General features: G+C 43.2%; 1 protein-coding gene across 3 annotated transcripts in view; it reads left to right on the forward strand.

Moving 5' to 3' along the window:
- Positions 1 to 19,263, forward strand: part of LOC147121699 (rab GTPase-activating protein 1-like) — a 307,168-nt gene that overhangs the window by 67,230 nt on the left and 220,675 nt on the right. For all 3 annotated transcript variants that reach the window (XM_085982145.1, XM_085982144.1, XM_085982146.1), the window contains 2 exons: positions 10,512 to 10,682; positions 18,729 to 18,900. In XM_085982145.1, the coding sequence (XP_085838271.1) occupies positions 10,542 to 10,682; positions 18,729 to 18,900 (313 nt within the window). In that variant the 5' untranslated portion in view covers positions 10,512 to 10,541. The remainder of the gene's footprint in view (positions 1 to 10,511; positions 10,683 to 18,728; positions 18,901 to 19,263) is intronic.

Raw genomic sequence — 19,263 nt, forward strand, 5'->3', positions numbered from 1 at the left:
CCTGTGGTTGGAAATGTTGGTCTACACAGAGTGCACTAAACCTGCTCTCAGAGTCTGTCTTTAAATGAGAAAAGGGTGGAGAAGGCATTTTACTGAATAATCTGTAAACACAGCTAGCTCTGTGGGCCCATCTCTACATCCAGTTGTAATTTCCCCCCCTCCTCAGTTTGGGCAGTAGTTTAGAATAACTGTTTACAGGACCTGTGATCTGAACACAGCAAATGGTATGTTGGCCTTCATAGCGAGAGGATTCGAGTACAGGAGCAAGGATGTCTTGCTGCAGTTGTACAGGGCCTTGGTGAGACCACACCTTGAGTATTGTGTGCAGTTTTTGTCACCTTATCTGAGGAAGGACGTTCTTGCCATGGATGGAGTGCAGCGAAGATTCACCAGACTGATACCTGGGATGGCAGGAATGACGTATGAAGAGAGATTGGGTCGATTAGGCTTATATTTGCTAGAGTTTAGAAGAATGAGAGGGGATCTCATTGAAACTTATAAAATTCTAACAGGACTAGACAGACTAGATGCAGGAAGGATGTTCCCGATGGCGGGGGAGTCCAGAACCAGGGGTCACAGTCTAAGGATAAGGGGTAAGCCATTTAGGTCTGAGATGAGGAGGAACTTCTTCACCCAGAGAGTGGTGAACCTGTGGAATTCTCTACCACAGAAGGCAGTAGAGGCCAATTCATTAAATATATTCAAGAAGGAGTTAGATATATTTCTTAAGGCTAAAGGGATCAAGGGATAGGGGAGAAAGCAGGGACAGGGTACTGAATTTGGATGATTAGCCATGATTGCATTGAATGGCGGAGCAGGCTCGAGGGGCCGAATGGCCGACTCTTGCTCCTGTCTTCCATGTTTCTATGTTAACACAATACCCATATCTCATTTAGAATATTGTGTTGAACTCTGGGTGACCCACTGTAGGAAGAATATACTGGTCTTGGAGAAAGTCCAACAGATTCACCAGTGTGTTACGTGAATGAAGCGTCTAAGCTATGACGAGACACTGGGTAAACTTGGGTTATATTCCACGGAGACAAGGTGGTTAAAGGGTGATCTGATCACCCTTGGGTGTTTTAAATTACGAAGGGGAATTGGCAGGGTAGATTGGGAACGACTCAGGAATTAAGAAGAAGGGAGCAGAATCTCAAAATTGGAACTAAACTGTTAAACGCGAATACAGGAAAAATGTCTTCACAGAGGATCATGGGAGTGTGGAATGCACTCTCAGTGGAAACAGTTTATCCTTATTTACTCTATCAAAACCCCTTATAATTTTGTATTCTACTAAATCTCCCCTTAACCTTCTCTGGTCTAAGGAGAACAGTCCCAGCTTCTCGATTCTCTCCACTGCAGAGATTCATGTATCTCTGGTAAACAGGATCAAGTGCAAACCAATATGGTGGGTATATTGTGTTTAATCAGAGTTTAAGACGGAATATAACACACTAGTAATACAGCAAAAACATACAACCGTGACAGGCAGCTGATATCGGACCCGATAGGACAGACGGCTGGCATTCGTAAACAGTTCTCTGGCTTCTGGTCGGTCTCTATCTTTCTCTCTCGGGCCTTCGATGGTGAGCATGGGATCACTCTTAAAAGAGCGTTCGACCAGCTGTTTGGCTCTCCCTTCTGCAGTCTGTGTGCAAGCCCTTGGGGTGTCACTTTTTATTCTCTTTTTAGGGGTGGGCCTGAGGCCAAGTTATTGACAAGACCATTTAACCTATAGAGGTTCCTCCAAAACTTCATCAACCAATGACAGCTTAAGTTCTTTGTCTTGGTGTTTGGATGAAAGCCCTCCCCAAAAGAAGGTCTCATTACTTCATCCTTGTTTTTACAAATTGAAAGTTCCTCCATTGGAATCCATCTTATCTCTTTTTACTCTCTCCCCCTTTTTCCCAGCACGTACAAGGCCCCAGTCAGAGCCGTCACACATTAACCAGTCGCTATCTCACCATTCTGACCTTCACAAGTAAGGTCTATGATTTACTCCCTCGTTCTGCTGTGAACTTTTCTCTCAGAACTTTTACATTCCCATGAATTATGGTTTCGCGCTGTTTTCAGTGTTCAGTAGCTGTTGCTTTATACTTTTTTTTCCCTTTCAAAAATACATAGCAACTTGCAACTGCTTGGGCTATCTCACCATTTAACAAATCTGTGGAGATTATAATATGGTTATTAGTAATAATGGAAGAAACATAGGCTGGGCCTTCACTGGCCAAATTAAAGATACATTAACAAAGTCAAAACCCTAACTTACAAACAACAGATAACTAACCTGGCATAGAAACATAGAAGATAGGAGCAGGAGTAGGCCATTCGGCCCCTCGAGCCTGCTCCGCCATTCAATGCGATCATGGCTGATCATCCAAATTCAGTACCCTGTCCCTGCTTTCTCCCCATACCCCTTGATCCCTTTAGCCTTAAGAAATATATCCAACTCCTTTTGAATATATTTAATGAATTGGCCTCTACTGCATTCTGTGGTAGAGAATTCCACAGGTTCACCACTCTCTGGGTGAAGAAATTCCTCCTCATTTCTGTCCTAAATGGCTTACCCCTTATCCTTAGACTATGACCCCTGGTTCTGGACTTCCCGGCCATCAGAAACATCCTTCCTGCATCTAGTCTGTCCAGTCCTGTCAGAATTTTATAAGTTTCAATGAGATCCCCTCTCATTCTTCTAAACTCCAGCGAGTATAAGCCCAATCGACCCAATCTCTCCTCATACGTCATTCCTGCCATCCCAGGTATCAGCCTGGTGAATCTTCGCTGAACTCCTTCCATGGCAAGAACATCCTTCCTCAGATAAGGCGACCAAAACTGCACACAGTACTCGAGATGTGGTCTCACCAAGGCCTTGTACAACTGTAGCAAGACATCCTTGTTGCTGTACTCAAACCCTCTCGCTATGAAGGCCAACCTACCATTTGCTTTCTTAACCGCCTACTGCACCTGCATGCTTACCTTCAGCGACTGGTGCAAAAGGACACCCAGGTCTCGTTGCACTTCCCCTTCTCCCAATCTATTGCCATTCAGATAATAATCTGCCTTCCTGTTTTTGACACCAAAGTGGATAACCTCGCATTTATCCACGTTATATTGCATCTGCCATGCTTCTGCCTAATCACCCAACCTGTCCAAATCATACTGGAGTTTCTCGGCATCCTCCTCACAGCACACATGCCCACCCAGCTTTGTGTCGTCTGCAAACTTGGAGATATTACATCTAGTTCCCTTGTCTAGATCATTAATATATATTGTGAATAGCTGGGGTCCAAGGACCGATCCCTGCGGTACCCCACTAGTCACTGCCTGCCACTCGGAAAAAGACCCGTTTATTCCAACTCTTTGCTTTCTGTCTGCCAACCAGTTCTCTATCCAAGTCAATACCTTGCCCCCAATCCCATGTGCCTTAACTTTACACGCTAATCTCTTATGCAGGACCTTATCGAAAGCCTTCTGAAAGTCCCAATACACCACATCCACTGGTTCTCCCTTATCTATTTTACCAGTTACATCCTCAAAAAATTCCAGTAGATTAGTCAAGCACGATTTACCTTTTGTAACTCCATGTTGACTTTGTCCGATCCTGTCACTGTTTTCCAAGTGCTCTGCTATTACATCTTTTATAATGGACTCTAGCATTTTCCCCACTACCGATGTCAGGCTTACCGGTCTATAATTCCCCGTTTTCTCTCTACCACCTTTTTTGAACAGTGGGGTTACATTAGCTACCCTCCAATCCATGGGTACTGTTCTAGATCCCATCGAATGTTGGAAGATGATCAGCAATGCATCTACTATTTCTAGGGCCACTTCCTTAAGTACCCTAGGATGTAGATTATCAGGCCCTGGAGATTTATCGGCCTTCAATCCCGTCAATTTCCCTAACACCATTTCCCTAGAAATACTGATTTCTTTCAGTTCCTCCCTTGCATCAGACCCTATGTTCCCTGACATCTCTGGGAGGTTATTTGTGTCCTCCTTTGTGAAGACAGAACCAAAATATGTATTTAATTGGTCTGCCATTTCATTGTTCCCCATTATAAATTCCCCTGATTCTGACCGCAAGGGACCTACGCTTGACTTCACCAATCTTTTTCTCTTCACATATCTATAAAAGCTTTTACAGTCAGTTTTTATGTTCTCTGCAAGCTTACTGTCATATTCTATTTTCCCCTTCTTAATTAATCCCTTTGTCCTCCTTTGTTGAATCCTACACTGCTCCCAATCCTCAGGTTTACTGCTTTTTCTGGCCAATTTATATGTCCTCTCCTTGGATCTTATGCTATCCCTAATTTCCCTTGTTAGCCACGGTTGAGTCACCTTTTTTGTTTTATTTTTATGCCAAACTGTGATGAACAAATTCTGTAGTTCATCCATGCGGTCTTTGAATGTTTGCCATTGCCTATCCACCGTCAACCCTTTGAGTGACATTCCCCAATCAATCCTACCCAACTCGCGCCTCATACCATCGTAGTTTCCTTTATTTAAATTCAGGACCCTAGTCTCTGAGTCAACTACTTCATTTTCCATCTTAATGAAGAATTCTATCATATTATGATCGCTCCGACCCAAGGGGCCTCGTACAAGGCAGGACCATCCTATGGGCCCCCGTGTGGATTATTTATGTTTCACCTAATCTAACTGATTAAAAAGACTGTCTCAAATTCTAATGCAAGCTTCCCAGGAAAACAAAACTTATCATTTAAAAGCCATATACATTTTTAGGCACCCCTAGTTTCTAACACCACATAGCTGAAGCCCCTCATCCCTGGTCTCATTCTGCATTTGCTTTTCTTATTCTTTGGCGATCTTCTAGAGGATCTGGGAATGAAAAAGCAGCTAGTTATTCCCACGGTAATCTGAGTTTATTTGGACATAACAGCAGCATCTTCTAATGGCTGGGAGAGAGTGAGCACTTGGTCGTTTGGGGATTGCCCCCCTAGTTCACGTCATCTAATCTGCTACAACGTAGAAGTATAATAAATGGTGCCAGTGGGCATCCTGCTGACTTGGCTCTCAAACACCTTTGTGCTGGTGCTGATTCATCTGGAGGCATTTGGATTTGTTGCAACCACTTGGGTTCCTATCGATGCAGGTTGCCCAAAAACTCTTCAGGAATGTAGAGTGTAGCTAATCTATTCCATGGAATTTTATATGTAGTAATACTCTTAAATAAGCAACTGAAACAGCATGATGATTGGAAATTAGCGCTGAACGGCAGCATTCAGCTTTGGAAGTACTTTGGGTGAGGGAGTCTGAATATTTTGGGTTCCTTCCTGCACTGTGGCTTCAACGGGTATGGGGAAAGCAGGAATATGGTATTGAGATAGAGGATCAGCCATGATCATATTGAATGGCGGAACAAGCTCGAAGGGCCGAATGGCCTACTCCTGCTCCTATTTTTCTGTTTCTATGCTTTCAAGAGCCAAAACTAAATCTAAAGTTCTGATCAGTATTGGGCTTTGGATGAACTGAACTATGTCTGCTCATCCTCGAGGATTGTGTTACCCTTTCTCTGTGATCATGGGTCAGTATTGCTTGTGTCAGCTGGGAGGGAGAGGTAGGAAATTTGCAGGGACATCTCTATGGGTTTTTGTTCTTCTACACGTTCCCTTCAGACAAGGAGGTAACGTTTATTGTTTTCCCTCCCAAGGCAATGTTTCTTCCCTCGAGCTCAAAGCCTTAGCAGTAAATTAACTGAGAAGCATTAATCAGGGATATCCTGTAGTAAGACACCACCTGTTCTTCAATTTCTCAATACAGTTAGGATCATAGGAACAGGAGTAGGTCATTTAGCCACTTGATTCTGTTCCGCCATTCTATTAGATCATGGTTGATTTGTACCTTAACTCCCTTTACCCGCCTTTGATCCATATCACTACCTTAATAAAAATCTGCCGATCTCACTCTTGATAATTTCAAATGTCCCAGCATCTACAGCCTTTTGGGGGACAGTGTTCCAGATTTCTACTACCCTTTGTGTGGAAAAACTGCTTCCTGATTTCACTCCTGGTTCTAATTTTAAGATTATGCCCTCTTGTTCTGGATTCCCCCACCAGAGGAAAGAGTTATTATTGAATCCCTTTATCATTTTAAACAGGTGCTTTTGTTGCGGACAACAACTACCACACACGCACATTGTAGTACGCGTACTTCCAAATCCAGATGTTTCAGACCCTGCATTTGCCTTGCTGGCCGGGAAGCAATCTTCTCTCGGTAAGGCCCATCCCATTATAGCAGCGTCAAGAGTGCTGTAATAAATCAGTTGCTACATTTCAGGGTAGCTGCCTTGAAGTTTGCCCGTGTTCCTGTCAAATACACGGTGGAACTTTTACCCTGAAAGTTTTCACCTGTGCACTGCACATTCTCCACTGGTCTGGTATATCGCCTGTCGCAGGGTTTCCTGTAAGAATGTGTCTCTTTCCCCCCCCCCCTTCCCCCCCCCCCCCCACAAACCAACTGAGTAATTACTAATGAACAACAGAAAACGCTGGAAAAACTCAGCAGGCCAGGCAACATCCGTGGAGAGAGAAACAGAGTCAACGTTTCGAGTAATTACTATGAAGCCTCCCCAGAAACATAAATAAAGGTGCTGCATTTTCCAAGCACCCAAGACACCGCAACAGCATTAAAGAGTGAAACAAAATCATGCTTCTTCTGATGAAGGGCTATGCTTAAAACGCTAATTCTTCCTTTCTTTACATCCGTCTTTCAGATGAGACGTTAAACTGGGGCCCCGTCTGCCCTCTCTGGTGGATGTAAAAGATCCCATGGCACTATTTTGAAGACGAGCAGGGGAGTTTTCCCTGGTGTTCTGGCCAATATTTATTCCTCAATCGACATCACAAAAAAAACAGATGATCTGGTCATCATCACATTGCTGTTTGTGGCAGCTTGCTGTGCGCAAATTGGCTGCTGAGTTTCCTACATTACAACAGTGACTGCACTTCAAAAGTACTTCATTGATTATAAAGCGCTTTGCGATGTCCTGAGGTTGTGAAAGGCGTTGTATAAATGCAAGTCTTTCTTTCTTTAGATGCTGCCTGACTTGCTGAGTGTTTCCAGCATTTCAGTTTTTTGTTTCAGATTTCCAGCATCTGCAATATTTTGTAGCATTAACTCTTTCTGGATTGCTTGGATTGTCATCAGTGGGACTGATGAGCTTGCTTCTTAGTTGAGCATCGTTGTTTCATTCAGGGCTGTCGAGCAGAAGAATCTCTGATCGTTCTTTACCTTAATGCACTTGTCTTTTCCACCTCGCGCTTCTGTGTGATTGTCATTTTTGAATGCCTTTGCTCACACCTCCCCTGGGGTGCACTTCACAATTTGATAATCCCTGCTCCATTGTGAAGAAACAGTAAAAGAAGACGACTTTCTGTAACGCACAGCTCATTTCCTGATGAGGGTGATTTGTAAAATTGTTTCTACACTTGTAGTATCCTTTCTACCTGGCGAGTTTCCTTATTGTCTTTTCTGCCTTGAATTTTCTCCATCACTTTTCTTTCGGGTTTATTTCTTATAAACCAAGTCAGAATCAGCAACTCTAGTTGAAGTACAGCACGGTTTAATTGCAGATGAAAGCTCTGTTTCCGCTGTCCCATCAAGCACCTCCAAGGTCATTTAAAGCATAGATTAGATGCAGAGTAAAGCTGTGTCTACACTCATGCCCCATCATTCCACTATCTGAGGGCAGACTGGATTGCACCCAGGAAGTGAAATTCCATCTCTCTTGAAGTATTATTTACACACACTCCTCCACTCGTTGGAACTCTTGGGAGAAGTCTGTCCATCTTAAAATGACTCTAAGAACCAAAAGGTACAAGGTTTCTTTGCCTTGCCAAGTCACCTCTCAAGTCATAGAGGTTATTTATTAGAACAAAGTATTTCTTGGTCATTGAGTTGAAATGGGGTGACCAGAGAACACTGGGCATCTCTGTTCCATGCTGTCACTCTCTCCATTTTCTATGATGAGGTAGCTGTAAGGCCTTTCAATTACTTTAATACACAAGTGATCTGGAGCTTGAAATTTAAATCCCAGATGATTCTAACCCTAGTATTAAGCCTTTGCTTCAGATTTTCCAGCAGCCTGTTTTATTTAGCCTTTATCTTGCCACTACAAGTTTGACAATCACCTGGTAATGGTTTCGGTGGACTGTGCCTGACTGTCAAGTTAGCTGAGATTATTTTTGACTCTTTGTTGTTGACTTTCTGTCATGCTTTAGGTTCAGCAGAAACATGGCAAAGCGGCTGTCTTGAGAAACCAGTGGCCAAAGAAAATGAGTCCAAATAATGGATTACTGAAGATAACCAGAGGTGTTGTGGCAGGAACCTTGCAGATAAGAGTAGCCTAAATGCATTCAAAGGCTTTACATACATAACCTGTGGACGGATTACTTAAGCCCTTTGAAGGGAACTGCTCCACCCTCACTTAAAAACCTGCTGTAGACTCCTGAGATTTCGATGACTAGTCTGCTGCTCTGATTGTAATCTGTCATCATGCTTGTCTGAGAATTTAAGCTTTCCCTGTCGGCTTCCTGCCCAAGATATTGAAGATGACTATTAGGGTCTCTTTTGTGATGAGTTCTAAATCTGCTAGAGATAAGTTTTTTTTTTAAAAAGACACCCACAGAACCTCTGAGGTAACCCTGTGTTAAGTTTAAAGGGCTACCTGAATTCTTAGCAATTGAGTTGCCTTAAGTGGCACCATTCAAACAGTCTATTCCCAAATTATTTTCTGGGTCGGTGAATGGGTTTAAAAAATAATAATTTCTGCCTGTTTCTGATCTGCAAGAAGAGGAATTCTCCCTTGTCTTAGTGAATTTCAAGATGAATAAATGTCACGTAGTTATGTCATCATGCATGCTGCTTGATGACATTTATTACATAGTTATAGTATTTACAGCACAGAAACAGGCCATTCGGCCCAACAGACCTCTGCCGGTGTTTATGCTCCACACGAGCCTCCTCCCACCCCTCTTCAGCTCACCCTATCAGCATATCCTTCTATTCCTTTCTTCCTCATGTGCTTATCTAGCTTCCTCTTAAATGCATCTATGCTGTTCACCTCAACTACTCCTTGTGGTAGTGAATTCCACATTCTAACCACTCTGGGTAAAGAAGTTTCTCCTGAATTCCCGATTGGATTTATGAGTGACTGTCTTAATTTTATGGCCTCAAGTTCTAGTCTCGCCTGCAAGTGGAAATAGCGTCAACCCTATCAAACATTTTCATAATTTTAAAGACCTCTATCAGGTCACCCTTCAGCCTTCTCTTTCCTAGAGTAAAGAGCCCCAGCCTGTTCAATCTTTCCTGATCGGTATAACCTCTCAGTTCTGATAGAATTCTAGTAAATCTTTTTTGCACCCTCTCCAGTACCTCTATATCCTTTTTATATTATGGAGACCAGAACATGTGTGATGGCGTCACTAACTCAATGCGTGCACCTGACTTTCAGTGCCACATTCTGAAAGGGAAGCAACTTTAAGTTCTCTTGATCATATTACTCATAGGTTCTTTCATGAGTTCCTACTTTGCTATATTAATCACGCTGGGGTTAAGCAGCTGACATCAGATTCAAAGTGTGCCAATGTTAATTTGAGGTCGTCATCATCCGAAATGTGAATGGAAAACATTGGATTTGTGCCCTGTTCTTTAAACACAAAAAAGAGTTATTCCTATTTTTGGAGCGGGAGAGAGCAGACTGATTGGCCTTTTCGCAGTGGTCATGTAAGGCAGTGCATTGGCGTTCTGACCACACTGCAGACAGATAGCTCATTGGTTCTTTGATATTCCCTACATGGTGCATTCCTAATTCCAGGTAGGATGTCCAAGGGAGGCAAAGTGATTCCTCAGGAAAAGAGGGAAAATTCAAACAGTGAATAAACCTGCACTGTTTTTGTATGTCCCCCACTGGCTGTCTGAAGAGTAGTATTTACAGAGGCCCCAATAGCCCAGGGTGTAGGCCTTCTATTTAGGCACGTGTTGGGTGGTGTGATGTTAGCACACACCTGCATTGAACTTGCCTATATTTCCAGATTCAGTGTAATTAGCATGTCGTGCATGAGTAATGCGTGAGTAATGTCTCTCATTGGATGCTCAACCCCCGAGTTGGTGAGAAATTGTGTGAAGCCGATAGTTTAACGCAACTGCTGGGAGCGTACACTTCCTGGAACATTTTGTCATTGAGGCTCATAGAAGTGGTGTCTGTGAACTCTGTAAATAATTGCGGGATGTCATTTAGTTTAACTGTCTCATTAGACTCTTACTTTTTTCCTTCCTTGAGATTTAGTGATGTTGAAAACATAAACTTGATTTTTTCCCAATTTATCCTGTTTTTTTTGGCTCTAATTTTCCCTTGATTTTTCTCCATGGTTTTTGAAGCTAAAAATAAAACTGAAGAACACCCAAAAGGTGTATTTAAAAAATAAAAAAAAAATCGACAATAAACGTTGACTTTAAAGGCCCTTCTACATATTGAAATCTCTCTATTTCAGGTTGTTGCTGTACGTTCTGTTGATTGAAAAATGGATGATCAAGCCTCTTTGCGCAAGGTGAGCGGTTCATCGGACTCTGTCTCCACATTGAACAGCGAGGAATTTGTCATTGTGCCTCAGCAAGCAGAAGATTCTTCCTCTACCAATGGAGAGGAAAAGCCAGCACTAAAGGTAATCAGGAGTTTCTTTTACGTACGCATTTCTAAGGAATGAAGCCTTTGTGTCCGTTTAAAACGGAAACTATTTGTTCTCCCTCTCTTTATGCCTCAGACCCGCTGCTGCGTAAACGATCATGCATGCCCCTCGCCTCTGGATTCGATTGCTCCAATGCTTTCTTGACAGGCCTCACATCCTTCAATCTCCATAAATTGCAGCTCGTCCAAACTTCTGCTGCCTCTATTCTAGTCCTCGCCAAGTTCTGCAAGCCCATCACCCCTCTCCTCACTGACCTGCATTGATTCCTGGTTCCCTAATGCCTCAAATTTAAAATTCTCATCCTTGTCCCTATTTCCATAACCTCCTGTAGCGCTACAACATCCCCCAACTCTTCATTCTTCTGACTGTTGCGCATTGCCCCCTCCCTTTGCCTCACCTTCGGCGGCCGAGCCTTTAGTCAACTAGATCCCAATCTCTGGAATTCCCTCCATAACGCCCTTTACCTAGCCACCTCCCGCTTCTTACAACCCACCTTTTTAACCATGCAAAGGCAACAGATGAAACAATTCAGTTTTTCTATTTTGGCCCCTCGGTGACATACAGTTCCAAAAATGTACCAAGTGCAATTCAGAGTTCTTGTGCATGATGCACATGACATATGTGGGTAGTGCTATACTTCCTGCCGTATGCAGCTGACTGTCACATTTGGAATTCAAAGAATTTGTGGCCCTGGTTAATTCCTGTAATCACCCTTAGCTTCCATGCCGGTTGTTAAAAGACGCAGGTTTGCTTTAGGTCCTGTACGCCCAGATCTTCTGGTGAGAAGCTCAAAGACCTCACCTTCAATAAATGTAAGGATCCTAAGAAGGAATGAGGGAAAGATAAGGTGAAAAAAAAACTCATGTCTGGTCAGCTTTCATTCGAGAGTTTCTTCAATGCTTCAAAAAAAAAATCAGCATGCTTGTGATTGCAAAGTTGATGGTGACTGAATAAGTGCTGCATAGGAGTGGCGCCATTGTCTTCAGATACAATGAATGAGCTGCTTATTATGTTTCAGTTGTGATCCGAGTTAGCAGGCAACATTAAATTGAAATCCTAAAACATTTTAGAAACATATAAACAACAACAACTTGTATTTATATAGTGCCTTTAATGTAGTAAAACGTTCCAAGGCGCTGCACAGGAATATTGTAAGATAAAAAATTTGACACCGAGCCACATAAGGATAAATTAGGGCAGGTGACCAAAGGCTTGGTCAAAGAGAGAGGTTTTAAGGTGTGAGCGGTTAGCTCGGGAAAAAGTTGGACCTATTAAGGACGCAAAGGGAAATCTTCATGTAGAGGCTGAGGACATGGCTAAAGTATTAAATGAGTACTTTGCATCTGTCGTCACAAAGGAAGCGGAAGATGTGAAGGTTACACTAAAAGAGGAGAGGGAAGTTGTGGACAGGATGGTAATAGATAAAGACGACGTACTAAAAAGATTAGCATTACTGAAAGTTGGTAAATCACCTGGTCCAGATGGAATCTATCCGAGGTTGCTGATAGGAGCAAAGGTATAAACAGCAGAGGCATTGGCCACAATCTTTCAATCCTCACTGGATACAGGAGTGGTGCCGGAGGACTGGAGGGTTGCTAATGTTATACCACTATTCAAGAAAGGGGAGAGGGATAAACAAGGAAACTACAGGCCAGTCAACCTAACATCGATGGTGGGGAAGTTATTGGAAACCATCATCAGGGACAAAATAAACTTTCATTTGGATAGGCAGGAGTTGAGAGCCAGCACAGATTTGTTAAAGACTAATCGTGTCTGACTAACTTGATTGAATTCTTTGATGAAGTAACAGAAGGTTGATCAAGGTAGTGTCGTAGATGTATATATGGACTTTCGGAAGGATTCGACAAAGTGCCACTCAGGAGGCTTATTAAGAAGATGGAAGCCCATGGAATTAAGGGGAGAATGGCGGTATAGATACAAAATTGACTCGGTGACAGGGAGGTGGTGGATGGATGTTTTTCAGTCTGGGAGGTGATTTGCAGTGGTGTTCCCCAAGGGTCAATTTTGGGTCCATTACTCTCTTCAGTTTTTATAAACGACCTAGACGCGGGTGTAGGGAGCCGCTTTATAAAGTTTGCAGATGATATAAAACTTGGCAAAGTAGTAGCTAGTGATGAGGATAGTTATAGGCTTCAGGATGGTGAAATGGGCAGAAGCATGGCAGATGGCGTTCAATGCGGAGAAGTGTGAAGTGGTGCACTTTGAGAGGACTAATATGGGAATACTTTTCAAAATCGTGCCATTTATAGTATACTGTATTTCCATATTAGACCTTGGTGTTATATACACAAATCCTTAAAGGTGGCAGGGCAAGTTGATAAGGTGGTTAAAAAAGCATGTGGGTTTATAAATAGAGTAATAGAATATATAAGTAAAGAGATCATGCGAGAACCTTATAAATGACTGGTTAGGCCTCATCTGGAGTATTGTGGACAACTCTGGGCCCCACACTTCAGGAAAGATGTAAAGGCCTTATAAAGGATACAGAGGAGGTTTACCAGGATGTTACCAGGGCTGAGGGACTTCAGTTATGAGGAGAGGTTAGGACTGTTCTCCTTGGAACAGAGAAGGTTAAGAGGTGACCTAATAGAGGATTTCAAGATGATGAGAGGTTTTGATAGAGTAAATAGAGAAAAACTATTCCCTCTGGCGAGTGGGTCAATAACCAGAGGTCATAGATTCAAAATCATTGGCAAAAGATCTCGAGGGGCGATGAGGAGAAAGCTTTTCAATCAGAGAGCTGTCAGGATCTGGAACGCTCTACCTGTAAAGGTGATGGAAGCTGATTCCATAAATCATATTAACAGGGAGTTGGGCAGGTACTTGAGGATGAGGAACTTACAGGGTTACGGACATAAAGCAGGGATGTGGGACTGAGCACAACTGCTCTTTCTAAGAGCCAGCACAGGCACGACGGGCCCAATGGCCTCCTGTGCTGTACGTTTCTATGAGTGGAATCTGAGATGACTGCTTTTGTCAACCCAGCTGTCCATGCGTCGGGTGAGGTTTTGATAGAATCATAGAACGATACAGCACGGAAAGAGCACATTCGGTCCATTGTGCCTGTGCCGGCTCTTTGAAAGCTATCCAATTAGTCCAACTTCCCTGCTGTTTCCCATAGCCCTGTAGATGTTTCCACTTCAAGTATTTATCCAATTCCCTTTTGAAAGTTATTATTGAATCTGCTTCCACCATCCTTTCAGGCAGTGCATTTCAGATCATCATAAATCGCTGCGTAATTTTTTTCTCCTCATGTCCCCTCTGGTTCTTTGCCAATTATCTTAAATCTGTGTCCTCTGGTTACTGACCCTCCTGATACTGGAAACTTATTTACTCTAGCAAAACCCTTCATGATTTTGAACACCTCTTATCAAATTTCACTTTTGCCTTCTCTGGAGAACAACCCCAGTTTCTCCAGTCTCTCCACATGACAGGTCTTTTGTCCCTGGTACCTTTCTAGTAAATCTCCTCTGCACCATCTCTAAAGCCTTAACATCCTGCTTAAAGTGTGGTGCCCAGAATTGGACACAATATTCTAGCTGAGGCCTAACCAGTGATTTATAAAGGTTTAGCATTATGTCCTCACTTTTGTACTCTGTGCCTCTATTAATAAAGCCAAGGATTCCATATGTTTTTTTAACAGCCTTCTCATCTTGTCCTGCCACTTTCAAAGACTTGTGATTGTACACCCCCAGGTCTCTCTGTTCCTGCACCCCCTTTAAAATTGTACCAATTAGTTTATATTGCCTCCCCTCATTCTTCTTACCAAAATAAATCACTTCACACTTCTCTGCATTAAATTTCATTTGCTATGTGTCTGCCCATTTCACCAGTCTGACCATGTCCTCCTGAAGTCTGTTACTACCCTCCTTACTGTTTACTACATTTCCGAGTTTTGTGTCATCTACAAAGTTTGAAATTATCCCCTGTATACCCAAGTCCAGGTCATGACTATATAGCAAAAAGAGCAGCGGTCCCAATACCGACCCCTGGGGAACACCACTGCACACTTCCCTCCAGTCTGAATAACAACTGTTCACCACTACTCTCTGCTTTCTGTCCCATAGCCAATTTCGTATACGCGCAGCCCTTTAATTCCATGGGCTTAAATTTGCTAACAAGTTTATTATGTGGCATTTTATCAAACACATTTTTAAAGTCCATATCCACAACATCAACTGCACTATTCTCATCAACCCTCTCCATTTCTTCATTGAAGAACTCAATCAAGTTAGTCAAGCACGATTAGCCTTTAACATTCGTGCTGACTTTCATTTATTAACTCTCATTTTTCCAAGTGCCAGTTAATTTTGTCCTGGATTAATATTTCTAAATGTTTCCCTACCACTGACGTTGGGCTGACTGGCCTGTGATTGCCGGTTTACCCTTCTCTCCTTTTTTGAACAGGGGTGTAACGTTTGGAATCCTCCAGTCCTCTGGCAGCACTCCCGTATCTAAGGAGGATTGGAAGATTGTGGCCAGAGCCTCCGCAATTTCGACCCTTACTTCCCTTAGCAACCGAGGATGAATCCCATCTGGACTGGGTGACTTCTACTTTAAGCGCTGCCAATCTTTTTAGTACCTCCTCTTGATCTATTTTTATCCTATCCAATTTCTCTACTACCTCCTCCTTTACTGTGACATTGGCAGCATCCTCTTTAGTGAAGACAGATGCAGAGTATTCATTTAGTACCTCAGCCACGCCCTCTGCCTCCACAAGAAGTGCGTGCAGGGGCGATGATACACATCTTAGGCACTAGGTTCACTTGAATATCTTTGCACTTGACGAAAAGTATGAGATTAAGTTTTATGCATGTTTAAAAGCATTCCCTTTTGAGTTTGCTCTGGTCAAAATCCCTCGTGTCTATTTTTTTTCTCTCTTGTGCAGTGATTGTTTGCCCTTCCTTTTCTTCTCGAGTTAAAACCTTCACTCTGGTGCGACTTTATCTATAAACTAAGTCACTTGACTTTTTGACACAATGTTTTGTTCACATTGTAAGTGACCGTACTGAATTATAACGCTTACTAAAAAAGTCACTGCGTTTTGACCGTGTGATTTTGTTGTGAAATGAGTGACCCTCTCGTGGCGTTGCTCATAGTAAGTTGGAGGAAATGGGCAGTTTTTTTTTAAGCCGTGTTTGCTGTCACAACAAAATGCTGGGTGGACCTGGGCCACCAGTGATGGGAGGACTGAATTACAATATTATCTATTAAAAGTACAGGAGACTTTGGTTTATCCGGAGGTTATATGTCCGGAATACTTGATCTAACGGCAAAAATCAGGAGCCGTTTTCTATAAGTTTTTTTTAGTTCTCGTTGCTTTTTTTTCCCAGTCAGGCACTGCAAGGTCTGTAGCTATAGCAACAGCTTCAGCTAGAGATGCTTGCAGCTGCAGCCAACTGTTTTGAAGCTGTTGCTAAGCAACAGGGTTTGTTGATTCACACGGAGCTTTTCAGTTCCGTATCTCTCAACATTAACGCTGGTATGTCCGGCACTTTTGATGGTACGGCACCAGCTCGGTCCCGTCAGTGCCGGATATCAGAAAGTTTCCTGTAATTGACACAGATGCTACTGTTACACTTTAGGTGTTGCCTCTAAGTCTTAAAGACGTGCTGCTAAACATGACAAACATGAAGTCTCAAGAATTTTATATATATTCTGTACCCGAACTATCTCCTCTTTGAAGGCCTCCCATTGCCAAACAATCACTACATACATGTATATTCAGCCAGAAGTGCCGAGTGGATGATCCATCTTGGCCTACTCCCGAGGTCCCCACCATCACAGAAGCCAGTCTTCAGGCAATTCGATTCACTCCACATGATAGCAAGAAATGGCTGAGCACACTGGATACAGGAAAAGCTGTGGACCCTGACAACATCCCGGCTGTCGTGCTGAAGACTTGTGACCCAGAACTAACGCGCCTCTAGCCAAGCTGTTCCAGTACAGCTACAACACTGGCTTCTACCCGACAATGTGAAAATCTGCCCAGGTATGCCCTGTCCACAAAAAGCAGGACAAATCCAATCCGGGCAATTACTGCCCCATCAGTTTACTCTCAATCATCAGCAGTGATGGAAGGTGTCGTCGACAGTGCTATCAAGCAGCACTTACTCACTAATAACCTGCTCACTGATTCTCAGTTTGGGTTCCGCCAGGACCACTTCAGAGCTCATTACAGCTTTGGTCCAAACATGGACAAAAGAGCTGAATTCCAAAGCTGAAGTGAGAGTGACTGCCCTTAACATCAAGGCAGCATTTGACCGAGTGTGGCATCAAGGAGCCTTAGTAAAATTGAAATCAATGGGAATTGGGGGAGAACTCTCCATTGGCTGGAGTCACACCTAGTAATTCCATTCGCAACTCTTCAGATAACGAAGCAGTCCATGCCCGCATGCAGCAAGACCTGGATGATATTCAGGCTGGGGCTGATAAGTGGCAAGTAACATTCACGCCACACAAGTGTCAGGTGATGACCATCTCCAATGTCTAACCATTTCCCCATGACATTCAATGGCTTTACCATCATCGAATCCCCACCATCAACATCCTGGGAGTCACCATTGACCAAAAATTTAATTGGACCAGCCACATAAACATTGCGACAAGAGCAGGTCAGAGGCTGGATATTCTGCGGTGAATGACTCACCTCCTGACCAATGTTGACCCTAAGCTGTGCGGCCACACGGCGCTCCAGGGAACCCTTAAAGGGGCCGCGCAGGGCCAACAAAATTAGAGGGAACATTACTCCTGACTCCCCAAAGCCTTCCCACCATCTACAAGGCACAAGTCAGGAGTGTGATGGAACATTCTCCACTTGCCTGGATGAGTGCAGCCCCAACAACACTCAAGAAGCTCGACACCATCCAGGACAAAGCAGCCCGCATGATTGGCACCCTGTCCACCACCTTAAACATGCACTCCCTCCACCACCGGCGTACCGTGGCTGCAGTGTGTACCATCTATAGGATGCACTGCAGCAACTCGCCAAGGCTTCAACAGCACTTCCCAAACCCACGACCTCTTCCACCTAGAAGGACAAGGGCAGCAGGCGCATGGGAACACCACCGCCAAGTTCCCCTCCAAGTCACACGCCATCCTGACTTGGAAGTATATCGCTGATCCTTCATCGTCGCTGGGTCATAATCCTGGAACTCCCTACCTAACAGCACTGTGGGAGCACCTTCACCACACGGACTGCAGCAGTTCAAGAAGGTGGCTCACCACCTTCCCAAGGGCAATTAGGGATGGGCAATAAATGCTGCCCTTGCCAGCGATGCCCACATCCCATGAATGAATAAAAGAAATATACAGTCTGCACCTGTTAATTCAAAGTCACTTGATTTACATTATTGGATAATACAATTGTTTTTAGCAATGAAAAGTCTCCTGTGCTCCGTTATTTCAGTTGCTTAATTTGAATTACTTGATAATTCAAAAAACTTTAACGCTAAAAAATGACTTTGAATTATCAGGAGTAGACGCCACAAAATGATCGTTATAGTAAAAAGCGACACGTACCCCATTCCTTCAATTGGTTTCATAATCAGTGTTCAGAATTCACGGAATGTTAATTTTGTGCTGCTATGTGCTACTACCTACATCAGAAGTCCCCAGGGACTTTGCCTATCCAAAGTGTTTAATGCACTACCAGTTTTGAGGACAAGGTTCCAGGTACACTGTTCATTTTAGAGCTGCAGAGCAGTTGTGAAATGAAGCACTTTGTTGTAAATGTAAAATCCGAGATTATGATCTCTGCAGTTAAGTGCCAATTTTATTTAAACAGTGAGTTGTGACGATTTCTAGTATAAATTGTTTTGTATTCCCGATACAGTCCCTTTAAATGAAGAGACCTTTAAATTAAAAAAAAACCTTTAAGTGGAATTGGGGATCTCGAGACTGACAGCGACTGAATAATTGCATTGAATTGCAATTTGCCAATGTGTGTCCATGCATTGAATATTTTACTGCAGTGTGCTATTTTGTCTTCACTGCCCACAGATAGCTTGCAATGGGAATGAGCAGCAGCTAAAGAAGGCGCTGGAAGAAGGCCAGAAAGATGAAATGATAGCTGGAGCAGGAGGAGAGGTGGGATGTCGAAGCCTGACGACGTGTGAAGCATCGGCGAAACAAAAGCCTCTGCATTTAATCTTGGATTCCTCCGCGATGGAAGGTAATGAAATAATTATTGATGTGCGCCAAAAACAATTATAACTACACACTACACACTTCTAGTGCACAGGGAACAATTGTACATACGTGCTGATCTTGCACAAGAAACAGCGCACTCTATGCTATTGACTTTACTATTCATATTTTCACAGGAGAGGTTAGTCTTTGACACTCAAGGGTAAGTATGGTATTGTGAAATCAGTAAGATATCTGGCACATACTTGGACCACTATGAATATTTCTTAATCCTGCATCACTCCAGTCCATGGGGGTAGGGTGAAAACTTATGTTGCGGCTCCACCAGGCTTCGAGTACAGCAGTGGAAATTTTAATGCATCAATTGTTTCATTTTATCTTGCTGTCC

This window comes from Somniosus microcephalus, chromosome 3 (genome assembly GCF_052327205.1).
Source record: "Somniosus microcephalus isolate GS21.2 chromosome 3, FLI_Smic_1.0, whole genome shotgun sequence".
In the NCBI taxonomy this organism is placed as follows: Eukaryota; Metazoa; Chordata; class Chondrichthyes; order Squaliformes; family Somniosidae; genus Somniosus; species Somniosus microcephalus.